Source organism: Arachis ipaensis, chromosome B8, assembly GCF_059453495.1.
Source record: "Arachis ipaensis isolate K30076 ecotype BB chromosome B8, ASM5945349v1, whole genome shotgun sequence".
NCBI lineage: Eukaryota > Viridiplantae > Streptophyta > Magnoliopsida > Fabales > Fabaceae > Arachis > Arachis ipaensis.
The window spans coordinates 124,323,895-124,341,760 of record NC_142443.1 but is presented as its reverse complement, the minus strand read 5'-3'; the positions used below and the strand labels follow the sequence as shown (position 1 = coordinate 124,341,760).

The 17,866-nt window shown below is 40.3% G+C and overlaps 2 protein-coding genes across 2 annotated transcripts; one reads left to right on the top strand and one right to left on the bottom strand.

Annotated features, from left to right (window-relative positions):
* Nucleotides 1-11,602: 11,602 nt before the first annotated feature.
* LOC148549726 (uncharacterized) lies at nucleotides 11,603-12,197 on the bottom strand. The gene is made up of 2 exons (XM_088495763.1): nucleotides 12,143-12,197; nucleotides 11,603-12,060 (listed from the first exon to the last, which is right to left on the bottom strand). Exons 1-2 carry the CDS (start codon nucleotides 12,195-12,197, stop codon nucleotides 11,603-11,605), a joined length of 513 nt encoding a protein of 170 aa, XP_088351889.1.
* Nucleotides 12,198-16,712: 4,515 nt separating this feature from the next.
* LOC148549725 (protein DJ-1 homolog D-like) lies at nucleotides 16,713-17,650 on the top strand. The gene is made up of 2 exons (XM_088497398.1): nucleotides 16,713-17,138; nucleotides 17,567-17,650. The coding sequence occupies exons 1-2, from the start codon at nucleotides 16,713-16,715 to the stop codon at nucleotides 17,648-17,650; spliced, it is 510 nt and encodes a 169-aa protein (XP_088353524.1).
* The last annotated feature ends 216 nt before the right edge of the window (nucleotides 17,651-17,866 follow it).

Sequence of the window (17,866 nt, the reverse complement as noted above, 5' to 3'; positions counted from 1 at the left end):
ATGTCTTTTTTTCTGGGAGGTTTGAAACCCGAAGTTGAAACAAATGTCATGAAGCTGGCAAGTTTCTTGGCTGTTGCGGAGCTGCTACCCTTGATGGTTTCAGCAGATACAGCAACTGCTCCTAGAGAGGCATTTCCCTTTGCCCTGGCCCTGGTGACATGGAGTTTTGGAGGCCTTCCTCTTTTTCTAGTCTGCATCAAACAGTTATCATCATTGTCTGAAATCAAAAATAGCTACAAGTAACCAATGCTCAAATTTAAAGTCATGGGCAAGATTACCTGAGTGACATTGGTTGAGGTTTGGGATTGTTGTGTCAGTGGAAGCTGAGCTGCTGAGTAACAGGAATTTCAGTCTATTCATCTGGAGCAGCTACTGCTACTGCAGGTGGTGTCTATATGGGCTGAGTGTGATCTTCCTTTTCTGCTTCTGGACCAGGTGCAGGTTGTGGTTGTTGAACAGCTGCAAGCTGCAATTGCATCATCCTTGTTTTCTCCTGAGCATCATCTTGCTTTTTCTTGGTGCAAGTTCTCTTGTTGTGGCCCACCTCTCCACAATACATGCACCGAATTGGAGCATACTTCCTTTTCATTTTTGTCTTCGTGCCAGTGGGTCCTTCATCCTTGTCCTTCCTCCTATTTGTTGTTGGTCTGCCTGGTTTAGGTTTGATAGGAGGTGGAACAGGTGCAGGAGAACCAGTTTTCTCCCATAGATCTTGTCCCTTGACAGGATTAACATTGAATTGGTATGCTCTTCTGTAAGCATCCATGCTCAACCATTCATGGCAATACTCCTCAGGCCTCTTATCATTTCTTTCTTGAATGGATGATATTGCGTGCATACAAGGCATTCCTATATATTTCAGAAAAAAATTCATTCAGTTAAGTATGAATCATGGTATGCATATAAAAATGAAATCAGTTATGAATTCAACCTGTCAACTGCCAAAACCTGCAGGAGCAAGTATGCTTCCCCAAATCTACCACCATGTTAGTAGGCCATCCTTGAACTTCGTAGACTTCCTCTTTCGCATCACCCGACCAGTAGGGAGCCCAGTTTCTGGATAACTTAATAAGAGATTCTAGCCTACTTTGCTGAACTGGAGCAAGTTTCCCTTGATAACTCAGAAGCTTCAGTCTATTATCAGACATGCTTTTCATAACCATTCTTCGTACCTCCTCTGCCAGACTCAGAATAGGCTTACCTTTGTTATGCTTCGTCTTTGCATTGAAGGATTCACAAGCGTTGTTGCAAATGTTGTCGACCTTTGGCCCTTCACTGAAATGGGCTTTGGTCCAAGCTTCCTTCGGCCACTTGGCTAAGTATTCCCAAGCCTTTTGATTAATCCTTTTGACTCTATTCATATTCCTCTCGAACTCAACCGGGGTCCTCGATCTTGCACACTCCCAGACCAAGTCCTTAAGTTCGACGCTGCCCCACTGTTTGGAGAAGTTCCTCCACAAATGCCACACACAGAATCTGTGTGGAACAGCTGGGACGAGTTCTTTGACTGCTGGTATTAACTCCTGCACAAACAGTCAAGTCCGACAAGATTTACAGTCATAACAGTCCTCAAAGAAGCATCATTAAATCAAAAAAGTCCTTAAAAATCAAATCGTGATTCAAATTAGTCATCACCTTTTGCATGTCTGATATGAAACACAAGTTCTTTGCCTCATATTCTCCTAGGTCTGATAGGAGCAGCTCCAAGAACCATTTCCAGTTCTCTTTGTTCTCAACATCAACAATTGCGTATGCAATCACAAAAATGTGATTGTTTGCATCCTGTCCGCATGCAGTGAGAACCTGTCCTCTGTGTAATGTTTTCAGGAATGCCCCATCTAGACCTATCAATGGCCTACAGCCTGCTTTGAAACCCTTCTTACAAGCATCTAGACAGACATAAAATCTCTCGAACTGAGGCGAATTATCAGTTATGGAAATCACACCCACCTGAACTGTCGAACCTGGGTTGGCAGTGAGCAATTCATGTGCATAATCCCATATCAACCCGTATTGAGCAATCTCATCCCCTTCAACTATCTTCCTAGATGCCTTAAGAGCTCGGGTTATGTATGAACTATTCAGCTTCACGTTGCGCTTCCTAACAAACCACTCATACACCTCCCTATGCTTCATCTTAGGGTGCTTCATAAGTTTTGGGTATAACTTGTTCACAGTTCATTCCAATGTAGCAGCTCTGTTTTTTCACTTTCTTGCGCAAGTGTGATTGTCAACTAGTGTTTTTATCTGCCAGGAACCATCACTGGGGTTGTGTCTACAATATACTATCCATGGACAGTCTTCACACTTACAAACCGCCCTGACTCTAACCTTGTCATTCTTACAGAACCTAATATTCCTACCCATTGTATAGTGTAATCTCTAGTGGCAGCCATAAAATGTTGCTTGAATTTGAAAACCATACTTACCTCAAACTTCAGATAACCAAATTTGGCCTTGTCATTATAATGTGGATACACAGCTGGCCCTTCATCTTCAGAGTCTAACTCATGGGCAAAATCTTCTGACTTCCATTCATCTCCATCTGATGATTCTTTCCAATCAAATTCGTCATCTGATTCTGAAATTACATGAAAATACCATAAGATTTGTGTAGAAAAAATAAATTAGTTGAATCAGATCTATTAAATAAGTAAATTCAATAACAGATACACAATTAATCACTAAATACCTCCATCAGAGCATTCATCAGATTCGATGTCCTCATAGCTGGAGTCATCAGTGTTAATAGCTTTGTCCCTTGTTCTGTCAGCAGCAGGCCTATGCTTCTCTCTGTGATCTACTTTCTTGGCCCAAGAAGACTCTACTCCATCAACTCCACTATCACTGTCACTACTGTATATGAAATCTCCTGCAACTTTTGGAGGCTTGTACAAACTGTCTTCAGCACTATCATATGAATCATGAGATTGACTATCATCTGCAAGTGGAGTTGCCTTAACCTGCCTTCCAGATCTTGTACTGGTTGTGGCTTTCACCTTCTTGATGATCTTGTCAGCTGCTGTATCCTTGCTACTCCCTTTAGCAGCCTGGGGTTTAGTCCAAGGTTTGGGCTGCTGGACGGGCTTTTGCATGGGCTTGGTTTTGGGCTTTGGAGTGGGCTTAGGTGTGGGCGTACATGTGGGTTGGGGATTGGGCTGAGGAGTAGGCTTAGGTGTGGGCTCATGAGTGGGCTTAAGTGTGGGCTCAGGAGTGGGCTGAGGTGTGGAATGAGGAGTGGGCTCAGGTGTGGCTTTAGGTGTGGGCTTATGTGTGGGCTGAGGAGTGGGCTTAGGTGTGGGCTGAGGAGTTGGCTTAGGTGTGGGCTGAGGAGTAGCCTTAGGAGTGGGCTGAGTTTTGGCTCTTTTTGGCTTAGGTGATTTTTTTGTTGTCTTACAGTAATCTTGGGACATTGCATCATTGTGGTCCTTGTTCAGTTTCTCTGCTTCTTCAGGGATGGTTGGCAAACAAAGTACTTCACCATCATCCTCGCTCATGCAGTCAACCACGTGTGGCTTAGACACTACATGTTCAAAATAGATGTTGATGAGGTGATGATTCCTCCTGCAATCCTTAACCAATTCTAACAGATCAGATCAGTGTCATTTTCTAGCTTCCTCAACCCATTTTCCAGCAGCGTTCCAGGAACTTTCCACAAGCAATTATTCATCTCAGCATATCCCAGCTCCTTGTAGTATCCATTCACAAAGAAAATGTCTAGAGTGTCTGAATCTACACCCATTAATACTTCAATATTATCTGGTTAATAACACAGATAACCTGATTCATCTGTCTCGAACTTCCCACCATGGTGAAATACAAAGGTCATTGGGGGACCTTCCATCTGAAACCAAAACAGCAACACATACAACTGATGTAAATTTATTTCATGGAGAGGCAATGCATATTAAACATCAACTCCCAAAATGAATCTAACACACACACATGCAGCTACACAGAGCACAAACAACGTTCTCAAGAATCCAAAAACAGGGTCATATAATGGATAATCACCAAAGCCCTAAGCCTCAACACATTCTCCTAAACCCTAACATTGCAAACAGTAACAATGAATTTCCAACGATAACACAACCACATTGATCAGGAGATAAAACCACAATCACTCTAACAAAATAAGAAAAGAAAGCTAACCTACCTCTCACACAAGGCAATGGAGTGCCCTTTTCGGTTGACCAACGTGGTCGCAAACCGGTCACCAACAACTCCAGCACACTGTCGTCGTAGGTCAAGCCTGGTCGTCGCCGTTCAATGCTTCGTCTTCCTAGAGGAAACAACTAAGATGAAGGGATTGCAGGGGTTCTTTCTTTTCGGAAGAAGGATGCAACTTGAGAGAGAATACGAAACAGGGATGAAAACCAAGCGTTGTAAAGGAGCAACTAAGAAAACGACGCCGTTTCAGCCTTCACCTACGTGTCACACTAACAGCCAGGTCAGCATATGTTCACGCCGTTACTGAAATATTTGACGGAAGGACTAATGTTACCAATTTTAAATTTTTCGGGGACAAATTTTATTATCTTTTTTTTACGGGGATTCGTTTGAAGATTGGGCTATCTTTCGGGGACCAATTTGACTATTTACTCAATGCTTTAAAAGAGTAATCTATTTGTTATGTTTTGGATACATTTCAAAAGTGATGACTAATGTATGACCAAATACCGACACTTAATGAATTTTTTTCCCGTTTCACCCAAAAAGCACAAACGACCATCAATTGGATCGCGCTTTCATCACCTTTCATAGAGCTCACCTTTGCCAGTCTCCCCAAAAGCACAAACCCTTCACCATCGACACTCATCACCTTCACCATTCTCATCATCGCCATTGACCATCGTCCCCCACTCACCGCTCACCGCCACTCACCACTCACCGCCAGTCGCCACTCACCGCCAGGCGCCACTCACCACTCACCATATTGCTGCACTGACCAGCTCCTCTTCGCGCATACACCCTTCACCATCGGCACTCATCACCTTTGCCATTCTCACCGTCGCCCCCACTCACCACTGACCACATCGCTGCACTGACCGTCGCTGCTCTTCGCTGTCCTGCACTGATCGTCGCTGCGCCGCCCTCACCATCGTCATCTCTGCACTTCTCATCGTCCTCTCTGTGCTCACATCATCGGATAGGTATGTATTGATTTCCAATTGGTTCTGAAATTTCAGAGGTTTAGGGTTCCGATTTTAGGGGTTCTGTGATTGGGGTTTCTGTTTGGATTTGATTTGGGATTCAACTCTTATGATTAGAATTTATTGCTGATGATTAAGGTTCTAGTTTTAATTGATTGCCTTTTCAGCTGCCGTGTTTATGAGAGGCAAAGGGATGAGTTTATAAGAATGAGATTACAGCTTAGAATACCCGCAATTGAAAAGGGTTTTTTTACATATGAAGATTCTGTACAGTATTTTGAAAATGGATTTCATATTCTTTATGTGTAGATGCAAAGAGGTTTTGTTTAGGAATCCAATTTTTGAGCTTTGCATGTAAGGTTTTCATGTTGTTAAGGTTGTTGCATATTGGCAAGTCTGAGACACGTGGTCACAATTTCGTCCTCAATGCAAAGTTTGCTGAAATTGATGCTGCAAACTATGACGAGCTGCTGTTACTGGGTGGAAGAGCGCCAGAGTATCTTGCTCATGATCCTCTTGTTGTGGCACTGGTGATCAAGTTTTTCAGTTCTGGAAAAGCACTTGCTTCCATTTGCCACAGACAGTTGATTCTGGCGGCTGCAGGTGTAGCTAAAGATCGCAAGTGCACTGCTTTTCCTCCTGTTAAACCGACATTGGTTGCCTCTGGTGCTCGTTGGGTTGAACCAGACACCATGGCAGCAACAGTGGTGGATGGTAATCTCATTGCTGCCGCCACTTATGAAGGGCACCCTGAATTTATTCAGCACATTATGAAGGCACTAGGAGGCAACATAAGTGGCTCCAACAAAAAAATCCTTTATATTTGTAGGGTACATTCAAATGATTTTCAGCCACACAACTTATACGAACTTAGTACTCAGGGCACAAAGGTCTTTGTTTATTCTGTTTTCTTTTATTTATTTTAATTTTAGATTTAATTTGTAATCCACACATGATTTATCTTCTGGTTGCTGATGATGAGTCTCGTCATGTTCTATCCGAACATGATTCAATTCGGTGATTTGAGCAGCCATTATTTGATTTTCATCGGCCATCCGTTGATTCGCTTGTTGTAGCTCAGCTATCATCCGCATAAGTTTGGATAGTGAAGGAGGTGGTACGTCAGTCATGGGCGTAAGCAAGGATAACGGGACCAAAAGAAAGAATTGATTTCCTCGGCCCCACGGTGGGCACCAATTGTTCTTGCTTGCAAAATAGAGGTATCAACCGAGCTTATGCACTCTGAGGCTGAGCGTCCAATCCTTGAATTCCGAGCTTTTCTTCTTGGTGTGACGTGAATAGTGCGAACAAATGAGGGGGGAGTATACCTGCAAAGGCACTCCGAAGCTTAAGTCAGTATATTGTGCTATCACTTACTTACCGAAGAAAATACTTTACCTGACTTTATATGGTAGACTGTTTGGCCGTTACGTTTTTAGTATTAAGGTCGGTTACGAAAAGGTGGGTAATGTACTTTGATTGTGTACCGTTTTGTCGTCGGTTATGATGGGAGCATTTATCTGACCGAGTTATGGCTCATGAATGGAGGAGTTATAATGCACCATGCCGAGTTATAGTTCGTTTATGACGACCATATCAAGATCTATCGATCTTTTCGATAATATTTTTAATATAAAATATTAAGTTATTAACGTATAAGGATCATTTTTGGAAAGTATCATTTAGAGAAATCAAATTTAAGTTTGAATTAAATTAATCATTTTCTATTATCCTGTTTTTCATATATGCCTAAAATGCCAATGAAAATTCTGATGAAAGTTATGCTTATTTATTTATTTATTTGAAAATTGGATGGTAGATGATTAATAACTTCTCACACAATTTAACAAAAACTACATACATTATTGTTTATCTTTTACTTTAATTTGATAGGATATTAAATTTGTTTTTTTTTTTCTGAAACAAAAAGCTCAACACAGTAAGGTGAAACATTTAAAAAGTCCAGAATTACAAAATAAACACTAAAAAAGAAATCGTAGTTATCTCCGGTATTGCCATTAATAACTAGACGGAACAAAGTCAACCCATTCTTTGTAGCTCCTAATCGACTTGGTAATAACTTTCGCAACGCTTGTTTCTTGATTCCTGAAAATTTTGGCATTCCTTTCCAATCACGTATTTCAAATGATAGCAAAAAAGCCAATCAGCCACTTGTTACGTTCGTCTTTTCTTACAGAAGCTCCTGTCCAACTCTCAAAATGTTGCTTAATGGTTTTTGGAATAGACCAAAGTTTATTATAGGTGTATAACCAAGCACACCACACCTGCCACGTGAAGTCACAGCCAATGAATAAGTGGAAATCATTCTCAATTTCTTTTTTACATAAAACACAAATCATATCCCTGTGATCAATAATGCCCAATCTAATCAATCTTTTCTTAGTGTTGACTCTACCAACTAACACAAACCAGGTGAATAGCTCAACTCTTGGTGGTACTAGTCCTCTCCATATAGATCTAGTGAAACTATAACTCATAATGTCCTCCAGGAGAGACTCAGCCTGCAAAACCTGCACAAATAAATTAGTAGAATAAACTCCTAATCTATCAAATTTCCATACTATTATGTCCCCCCTCTCACTTGTTAACCTGACAGATTGTAGAACTCCATGAAGTTGGTTAACAATTCTAACTCCCATTGGAATAGTACCCTTATCCAACGAAAGTTTCATATCCACTCCAACCCATCTCAGAACCCACAGTCCCCTATTACAGATCTGACTTGGTTTGAAATCGAGAAAAATCTTGGAAATACATCTTGCAACACACCACATGGTAGCTAATTATCTTCCCAGAAATGAATTCTTCTACCATCTCCTAGCTCTAATGATAACCCTCTGACCATCTTATCTCTCGCTTGTTGTTCTCTTATCTGCAACTGACAAATGTCCTTCCACGGACCCTTTGTTTTAGGATCCGGCTGACAAGAAAGAAGGACATTTGGATTCAAGTCATTGCAAGAGCACACAATTTTCTTCCATAATGGGCAATCCTCCTTTGAAAACCGCCATCACCACTTGAACAATAATGCTGTACTCCGGAGCACTGCATCGTCCACGCCCAAACCCCCAAAACGTTTTGGAGCTTGCACAATATCCCACCTCACCAAAGGTATCCCATCCCTTCCGTCCTTGTTACTCCACAAGAACCTCCTCTGCAAAGATATCAACTTATCTGCTACTGCTTTGGGCATCTTATATAAGTTAAGGTAGTAAACCGGTAAACTATTAAGCACAGATTTGATGAGTACAAGCTTACCAGCTTTATTAATTATTTTGGCTTTTCACAGATTGAGTTTCTCTTCTACTTTGTCTATAATAGGTTTCTATGTCTTGACAAATTTCGAATTTTCTTTCAAAGAAATACCAAGATATTTTACTGGCAACGTTGCTTCCTTACACCCCCAACAAGCTACACATCCTTTGTGACCATTCTCGCTCACAATTAACCGGAATCAAACTAGATTTATCCAAGTTAATACTCAAACCAGACATCCTCTCAAAACACTGTAAGTTAAATTTGTTAAAAAACTATTCTAGAATAAAATAAAAATCACATACATGAAGTAAAATGAGTAAGATAAACTTTGTTTAGTCATTTGTAAAAGATAATTTTACTCTAAATTTTAATTAAATTTTCATAAGAAAGAAAAGAATTCAACCATATTAATTAGATGCATTAACTTTTCTTTTAAATAATTATTCAAATAGGAGATAATGTATAAGACAAGCACAAGTTACTTTTGTTAATAATTATTCATATCTATGTTACATTCATAAACATATAAATTATATCTTGTTACTTGTTAGCAATAATATAAATTATATCTTGTTACTTGTTAGTAATAACTAATTATTTAACTAATTATATCTTTCGTGCATTGAATTATATCCTCATTAATTTATGGATTGTTTATCTAACAAAGTCCTTTTATTGTCTACCTATACTTTTCCTTAATTTATTGCTTCAATCTTCCTTAGTTGCATTAACTGTCTCTTAATTTAGTGGTACCTTAATAGTTGTTCATATTCATGCTTGCTTAGTTTATTGTCTTACTTGTTTGCTACTTCTAGATCTTTGGTATTTCATTGATTCAGTTCATTTAATTTCTATTTTTTTTAATTCCCGTTCTATGCATGAAAACTCCCGAATTTACAACCAAAGTTGCACACTTGATTGCTAGTCCAAGAAAAAACGACCCAAAAAGTAAAACTCCTGATTTTTATTAATTTGAATTGTGACACTCTTTTTTTAAACTCTGATTTGCGCTATTTTATCGGTTAGGAGTTATACTCGCCACGGATTCACTCCTTCAGTTGGTAAAAATTCCTAACCGACAATTCAACGTGAATCAAGAAGCTTATACTCGTCAAAGTCATCGCCGACGAAAGAGCCGTGGCGATAGAGGTTGGAAAAACTAAGTTTGGAGAATTTGCTGTAGAGCTTGTAAATATTTTCATGGTAAGCAAAAATAACTCTTTTAATTCTTGAGTGAGTGAAGATGGAAGAAAATGATTTTTCTAAAAATCCTAATTCAGATTTTGAAGAAAAATTGTAAGGAAAAAAAAGAGAGAGACTATAAAAAAATATCTATTCAGCCACATTTTTTTTAATTTACATTTCAAAAGAGAATAAAAATATCTATTCAACCACACTTTTTTCCGTGTTTTCTTTTTATAAGAGAATAGAAAATACAATTATGACATCATTTAAAAAGTGTAGCCTTAGATACAATAAAAATCATTTATAAAGCGTAACCTTATATTGATATCTATGGATGCACATTTTGTACTAAAAAAAATGGAGTAAATAGTCAAATTGGTCCCTGAAAGATAACCCGATCTTCAAACGAGTCCCCGTAAGAAAAAGATAATAAAATTTGTCCCCGAAAAATTTAAAATTGGTAACGTTAGTCTTTCCGTCAAATTTCCGTCAATTTCGTCAGTGACGCCGTTAACTGTTGCTTATGTGGCTGTCAGTGTGGCATATGAGCATGCCAGCTTGGCGCAGAGTGGCTGGTGACAAGATATGTTTCCATATGTATGTCAAATTAGTCCTAGGTTTGTAAACCCTAATCCCCTCTTCGTTTTAAATTTCCGTTGTTGCTGCAGCTTGAGATTGATTCTGCAGAGGCCGAAAATTCATGACCGATTGCACGATGGGTAGCGTAGGTGGGGGTCGTAGTCGACAAGTGTCGCAAGAAGTCTGGGACAAGAGAAAATCCTGATAGATTGTTCCATACTTGTCCAAGATACCGGGTGAGTTATCAATGTAGTATTGTTGAAACTTCAAATGATTTGAGTTGGATTTTGACATTTTGGTACCCTGATGTTGTGCAGAAGGGCATTCACTGCAATTACTTTAGGTGGGCTGAGGACGACGAGTTTGAAGGATTAGAGCACTTAGGAGAAGTTAAAACTGAGGCACAAATGGAGAGTGATGCTGCTTTGTTGAACCATAACATATCTTGGAGAATGATGACCTTAGAAGCTGAAGTAAAAGCACTTAGGATGCAAATATATTTTGGATTAATAGTTGTGATTGTGGTTTTTATGATTATGTGTATGTTCTTTAGTGGGAAGTGAAGCAGTTACTGTGAAAAGGTGAAAAGGATGATGCTGTGAACCTTGACAGTTTTCTGTTGTTGTGAAAACCTTGTATGTTCATGTTTCTTTACTAGTAAAAAGGTTATTTACATGCAACATTGTTGTTGATCATAACATAATGTAAGCAAATCAGAATAAGTAGGATTAAAATTAAGTGAAGTAGGAATAGCATAACATCATAACATCACCAATGGTGAACTAGTTTTCATTGTCTCATATTCAAATAAGAACATTGTTTTAACATGATAATAATCCAAAAGGTAGTAGCTGACAGTTGAAAGCAGTATACCATAAAGGGCTATACAAAAAACAGGGCTATTGAAGATACCACAACTACCACATTGTTTATAAATGGTAAAATTAAGCCCTGACAAAATAACAGATACTAATTGCCCTATAAGTTATATGTCTTCTAGTCTTGAAGTCATTCCATGTCTTTTTTTCTGGGAGGTTTGAAACCCGGAGTTGAAACAAATGTCATGAAACTGGCAAGTTTCTTGGCTGTTGCGGAGCTGCTACCCTTGATGGTTTCAGCAGATACAGCAACTGCTCCTAGAGAGGCATTTCCCTTTGCCCTGGCCCTGGTGACATAGAGTTTTGGAGGCCTTCCTCTTTTTCTAGTCTGCATCAAACAGTTATCATCATTGTCTGAAATCAAAAATAGCTTCAAGTAACCAATGCTCAAATTTAAAGTCATGGGCAAGATTACCTGAGTGACATTGGTTGAGGTTTGGGATTGTTGTGTCAGTGGAAGCTGAGCTGCTGAGTAACAGGAATTTCAGTCTATTCATCTGGAGCAGCTACTGCTACTGCAGGTGGTGTCTATATGGGCTGAGTGTGATCTTCCTTTTCTGCTTCTGGACAAGGTGCAGGTTGTGGTTGTTGAATAGCTGCAAGCTGCAATTGCATCATCCTTGTTTTCTCCTGAGCATCATCTTGCTTTTTCTTGGTGCAAGTTCTCTTGTTGTGGCCCACCTCTCCACAGTACATGCACCGAATTGGAGCATACTTCCTTTTCATTTTTGTCTTCGTGCCAGTGGGTCCTTCATCCTTATCCTTCCTCCTATTTGTTGTTGGTCTGCCTGGTTTAGGTTTGATAGGAGGTGGAACAGGTGCAGGAGATCCAGTTTTCTCCCATAGATCTTGTCCCTTGATAGGATTAACATTGAATTGGTATGCTCTTCTGTAAGCATCCATGCTCAACCATTCATGGCAATACTCCTCAGGCCTCTTATCATTTCTTTCTTGAATGGATGATATTGCGTGCATACAAGGCATTCCTATATATTTCAGAAAAAAATTCATTCAGTTAAGTATGAATCATGGTATGCATATAAAAATGAAATCAGTTATGAATTCAACCTGTCAACTGCCAAAACCTGCAGGAGCAAGTATGCTTCCCCAAATCTACCACCATGTTAGTAGGTCATCCTTGAACTTCGTAGACTTCCTCTTTCGCATCACCCGACCAGTAGGGAGCCCAGTTTCTGGATAACTTAATAAGAGATTCTAGCCTACTTTGCTGAACTGGAGCAAGTTTCCCTTGATAACTCAGAAGCTTCAGTCTATTATCAGACATGCTTTTCATAACCATTCTTCGTACCTCCTCTGCCAGACTCAGAATAGGCTTACCTTTGTTATGCTTCGTCTTTGCATTGAAGGATTCACAAGCGTTGTTGCAAATGTTGTCGACCTTTGGCCCTTCACTGAAATGGGCTTTGGTCCAAGCTTCCTTCGGCCACTTGGCTAAGTATTCCCAAGCCTTTTGATTAATCCTTTTGACTCTATTCATATTCCTCTCGAACTCAACCGGGGTCCTCGATCTTGCACACTCCCAGACCAAGTCCTTAAGTTCGACGCTGCCCCACTGTTTGGAGAAGTTCCTCCACAAATGCCACACACAGAATCTGTGTGGAACAGCTGGGACGAGTTCTTTGACTGCTGGTATTAACTCCTGCACAAACAGTCAAGTCCGACAAGATTTACAGTCATAACAGTCCTCAAAGAAGCATCATTAAATCAAAAAAGTCCTTAAAAATCAAATCGTGATTCAAATTAGTCATCACCTTTTGCATGTCTGATATGAAACACAAGTTCTTTGCCTCATATTCTCCTAGGTCTGATAGGAGCAGCTCCAAGAACCATTTCCAGTTCTCTTTGTTCTCAACATCAACAATTGCGTATGCAATCACAAAAATGTGATTGTTTGCATCCTGTCCGCATGCAGTGAGAACCTGTCCTCTGTGTAATGTTTTCAGGAATGCCCCATCTAGACCTATCAATGGCCTACAGCCTGCTTTGAAACCCTTCTTACAAGCATCTAGACAGACATAAAATCTCTCGAACTGAGGCGAATTATCAGTTATGGAAATCACACCCACCTGAACTGTCGAACCTGGGTTGGCAGTGAGCAATTCATGTGCATAATCCCATATCAACCCGTATTGAGCAATCTCATCCCCTTCAACTATCTTCCTAGATGCCTTAAGAGCTCGGGTTATGTATGAACTATTCAGCTTCACGTTGCGCTTCCTAACAAACCACTCATACACCTCCCTATGCTTCATCTTAGGGTGCTTCATAAGTTTTGGGTATAACTTGTTCACAGTTCATTCCAATGTAGCAGCTCTGTTTTTTCACTTTCTTGCGCAAGTGTGATTGTCAACTAGTGTTTTTATCTGCCAGGAACCATCACTGGGGTTGTGTCTACAATATACTATCCATGGACAGTCTTCACACTTACAAACCGCCCTGACTCTAACCTTGTCATTCTTACAGAACCTAATATTCCTACCCATTGTATAGTGTAATCTCTAGTGGCAGCCATAAAATGTTGCTTGAATTTGAAAACCATACTTACCTCAAACTTCAGATAACCAAATTTGGCCTTGTCATTATAATGTGGATACACAGCTGGCCCTTCATCTTCAGAGTCTAACTCATGGGCAAAATCTTCTGACTTCCATTCATCTCCATCTGATGATTCTTTCCAATCAAATTCGTCATCTGATTCTGAAATTACATGAAAATACCATAAGATTTGTGTAGAAAAAATAAATTAGTTGAATCAGATCTATTAAATAAGTAAATTCAATAACAGATACACAATTAATCACTAAATACCTCCATCAGAGCATTCATCAGATTCGATGTCCTCATAGCTGGAGTCATCAGTGTTAATAGCTTTGTCCCTTGTTCTGTCAGCAGCAGGCCTATGCTTCTCTCTGTGATCTACTTTCTTGGCCCAAGAAGACTCTACTCCATCAACTCCACTATCACTGTCACTACTGTATATGAAATCTCCTGCAACTTTTGGAGGCTTGTACAAACTGTCTTCAGCACTATCATATGAATCATGAGATTGACTATCATCTGCAAGTGGAGTTGCCTTAACCTGCCTTCCAGATCTTGTACTGGTTGTGGCTTTCACCTTCTTGATGATCTTGTCAGCTGCTGTATCCTTGCTACTCCCTTTAGCAGCCTGGGGTTTAGTCCAAGGTTTGGGCTGCTGGACGGGCTTTTGCATGGGCTTGGTTTTGGGCTTTGGAGTGGGCTTAGGTGTGGGCGTACATGTGGGTTGGGGATTGGGCTGAGGAGTAGGCTTAGGTGTGGGCTCATGAGTGGGCTTAAGTGTGGGCTCAGGAGTGGGCTGAGGTGTGGAATGAGGAGTGGGCTCAGGTGTGGCTTTAGGTGTGGGCTTATGTGTGGGCTGAGGAGTGGGCTTAGGTGTGGGCTGAGGAGTTGGCTTAGGTGTGGGCTGAGGAGTAGCCTTAGGAGTGGGCTGAGTTTTGGCTCTTTTTGGCTTAGGTGATTTTTTTGTTGTCTTACAGTAATCTTGGGACATTGCATCATTGTGGTCCTTGTTCAGTTTCTCTGCTTCTTCAGGGATGGTTGGCAAACAAAGTACTTCACCATCATCCTCGCTCATGCAGTCAACCACGTGTGGCTTAGACACTACATGCTCAAAATAGATGTTGATGAGGTGATGATTCCTCCTGCAATCCTTAACCAATTCTAACAGATCAGATCAGTGTCATTTTCTAGCTTCCTCAACCCATTTTCCAGCAGCGTTCCAGGAACTTTCCACAAGCAATTATTCATCTCAGCATATCCCAGCTCCTTGTAGTATCCATTCACAAAGAAAATGTCTAGAGTGTCTGAATCTACACCCATTAATACTTCAATATTATCTGGTTGATAACACAGATAGCCTGATTCATCTGTCTCGAACTTTCCACCATGGTGAAATACAAAGGTCATTGGGGGACCTTCCATCTGAAACCAAAACAGCAACACATACAACTGATGTAAATTTATTTCATGGAGAGGCAATGCATATTAAACATCAACTCCCAAAATGAATCTAACACACACACATGCAGCTACACAGGGCACAAACAACGTTCTCAAGAATCCAAAAACAGGGTCATATAATGGATAATCACCAAAGCCCTAAGCCTCAACACATTCTCCTAAACCCTAACATTGCAAACAGTAACAATGAATTTCCAACGATAACACAACCACATTGATCAGGAGATAAAACCACAATCACTCTAACAAAATAAGAAAAGAAAGCTAACCTACCTCTCACACAAGGCGATGGAGTGCCCTTTTCGGTTGACCAACGTGGTCGCAAACCTGTCACCAACAACTCCAGCACACTGTCGTCGTCGGTCAAGCCTGGTCGTCGCCGTTCAATGCTTCGTCTTCCTGGAGGAAACAACTAAGACGAAGGGATTGCAGGGGTTCTTTCTTTTCGGAAGAAGGATGCAACTTGAGAGAGAATACGAAACAGGGATGAAAACCAAGCGTTGTAAAGGAGCAACTAAGAAAACGACGCCGTTTCAGCCTTCGCCTACGTGTCACACTAACAGCCAGGTCAGCATATGTTCACGCCGTTACTGAAATATTTGACGGAAGGACTAATGTTACCAATTTTAAATTTTTCGGGGACAAATTTTATTATCTTTTTTTTATGGGGATTCGTTTGAAGATTGGGCTATCTTTCGGGGACCAATTTGACTATTTACTCAATGCTTTAAAAGAGTAATCTATTTGTTATGTTTTGGATGCATTTCAAAAGTGATGACTAATGTATGACCAAATACCGACACTTAATGAATTTTTTTCCCTTTTCACCCAAAAAGCACAAACAACCATCAATTCGATCGCGCTTTCATCACCTTTCATAGAGCTCACCTTTGCCAGTCTCCCCAAAAGCACAAACCCTTCACCATCGACACTCATCACCTTCACCATTCTCACCATCGCCATTGACCATCGTCCCCCACTCACCGCTCACCGCCACTCACCACTCACCGCTAGGCGCCACTCACCACTCACCATATTGTTGCACTGACCAGCTCCTCTTCGCGCATAAACCCTTCACCATCGGCACTCATCACCTTTGCCATTCTCACCGTCGCCCCCACTCACCACTGACCACATCTCTGCACTGACCGTCGCTGCTCTTCGCTGTCCTGCACTGATCGTCGCTGCGCCGCCCTCACCATCGTCATCTCTGCACTTCTCATCGTCCTCTCTGTGCTCACATCATCGGATAGGTATGTATTGATTTCCAATTGGTTCTGAAATTTCAGAGGTTTAGGGTTCCGATTTTAGGGGTTCTGTGATTGGGGTTTCTGTTTGGATTTGATTTGGGATTCAACTCTTATGATTAGAATTTATTGCTGGTGATTAAGGTTCTAGTTTTAATTGATTGCCTTTTCAGCTGCCGTGTTTATGAGAGGCAAAGGAATGAGTTTATAAGAATGAGATTACAGCTTAGAATACCCGCAATTGAAAAGGGTTTTTTTACATATGAAGATTCTGTACAGTATTTTGAAAATGGATTTCATATTCTTTATGTGTAGATGCAAAGAGGTTTTGTTTAGGAATCCAATTTTTGAGCTTTGCATGTAAGGTTTTCATGTTGTTAAGGGTGTTGCATATTGGCAAGTCTGAGACACGTGGTCACAATTTCGTCCTCAATGCAAAGTTTGCTGAAATTGATGCTGCAAACTATGACGAGCTGCTGTTACTGGGTGGAAGAGCGCCAGAGTATCTTGCTCATGAACCTCTTGTTGTGGCACTGGTGATCAAGTTTTTCAGTTCTGGAAAAGCACTTGCTTCCATTTGCCACAGACAGTTGATTCTGGCGGCTGCAGGTGTAGCTAAAGATCGCAAGTGCACTGCTTTTCCTCCTGTTAAACCGACATTGGTTGCCTCTGGTGCTCGTTGGGTTGAACCAGACACCATGGCAGCAACAGTGGTGGATGGTAATCTCATTGCTGCCGCCACTTATGAAGGGCACCCTGAATTTATTCAGCACATTGTGAAGGCACTAGGAGGCAACATAAGTGGCTCCAACAAAAAAATCCTTTTTATTTGTAGGGTACGTTCAAATGATTTTCAGCCACACAACTTATACGGACTTAGTACTCAGGGCACAAAGGTCTTTGTTTATTCTGTTTTCTTTTATTTATTTTAATTTTAGATTTAATTTGTAATCTTCTTTATATTCATTGATACATGGAAATTAGTAGTTTGACATGTTTTATTTTTTTTCTCTATTGTTGAATGATTGTTCAATTTGATAGTTGGATCCATTGTTTTATCTACTAATATACTGTAGCATTACAGTGCTTGTGAATCTTTACAATGTATTTACTGTGCTTTTCTAGAATATTTTTTAGTTTAGGGTGTTAGTAGTTGAAAGGTCAATTTATTAGTATTTATGTTGTTGATGTTTTAATGGTTTGTGCGAATGATATATTGCTTCAGAAGGACTTAAACATAGAGAGTTTGAGGTCTCACTTGCTGATCTTCAAGGGGATGAGGACCATGCCTTCAGGAAGATTAGACTGAGGGCAGAAGATGTACAAGGAAGGATGTGCTCACAAATTTCTGGGTATGCTATATTGCTTAGCCTCCTTTAACCTATTTATTATCTTGTATGGTTGTAAGCTGATTGAAACTTTTCCTTTAATCTGCAGGGAATGGATTTTACTACTGACAAACTGAGGTCACTTGTTAAGAAATGGCAAACTTTGATTGAAGCTCATGTGGATGTGAATACCACTG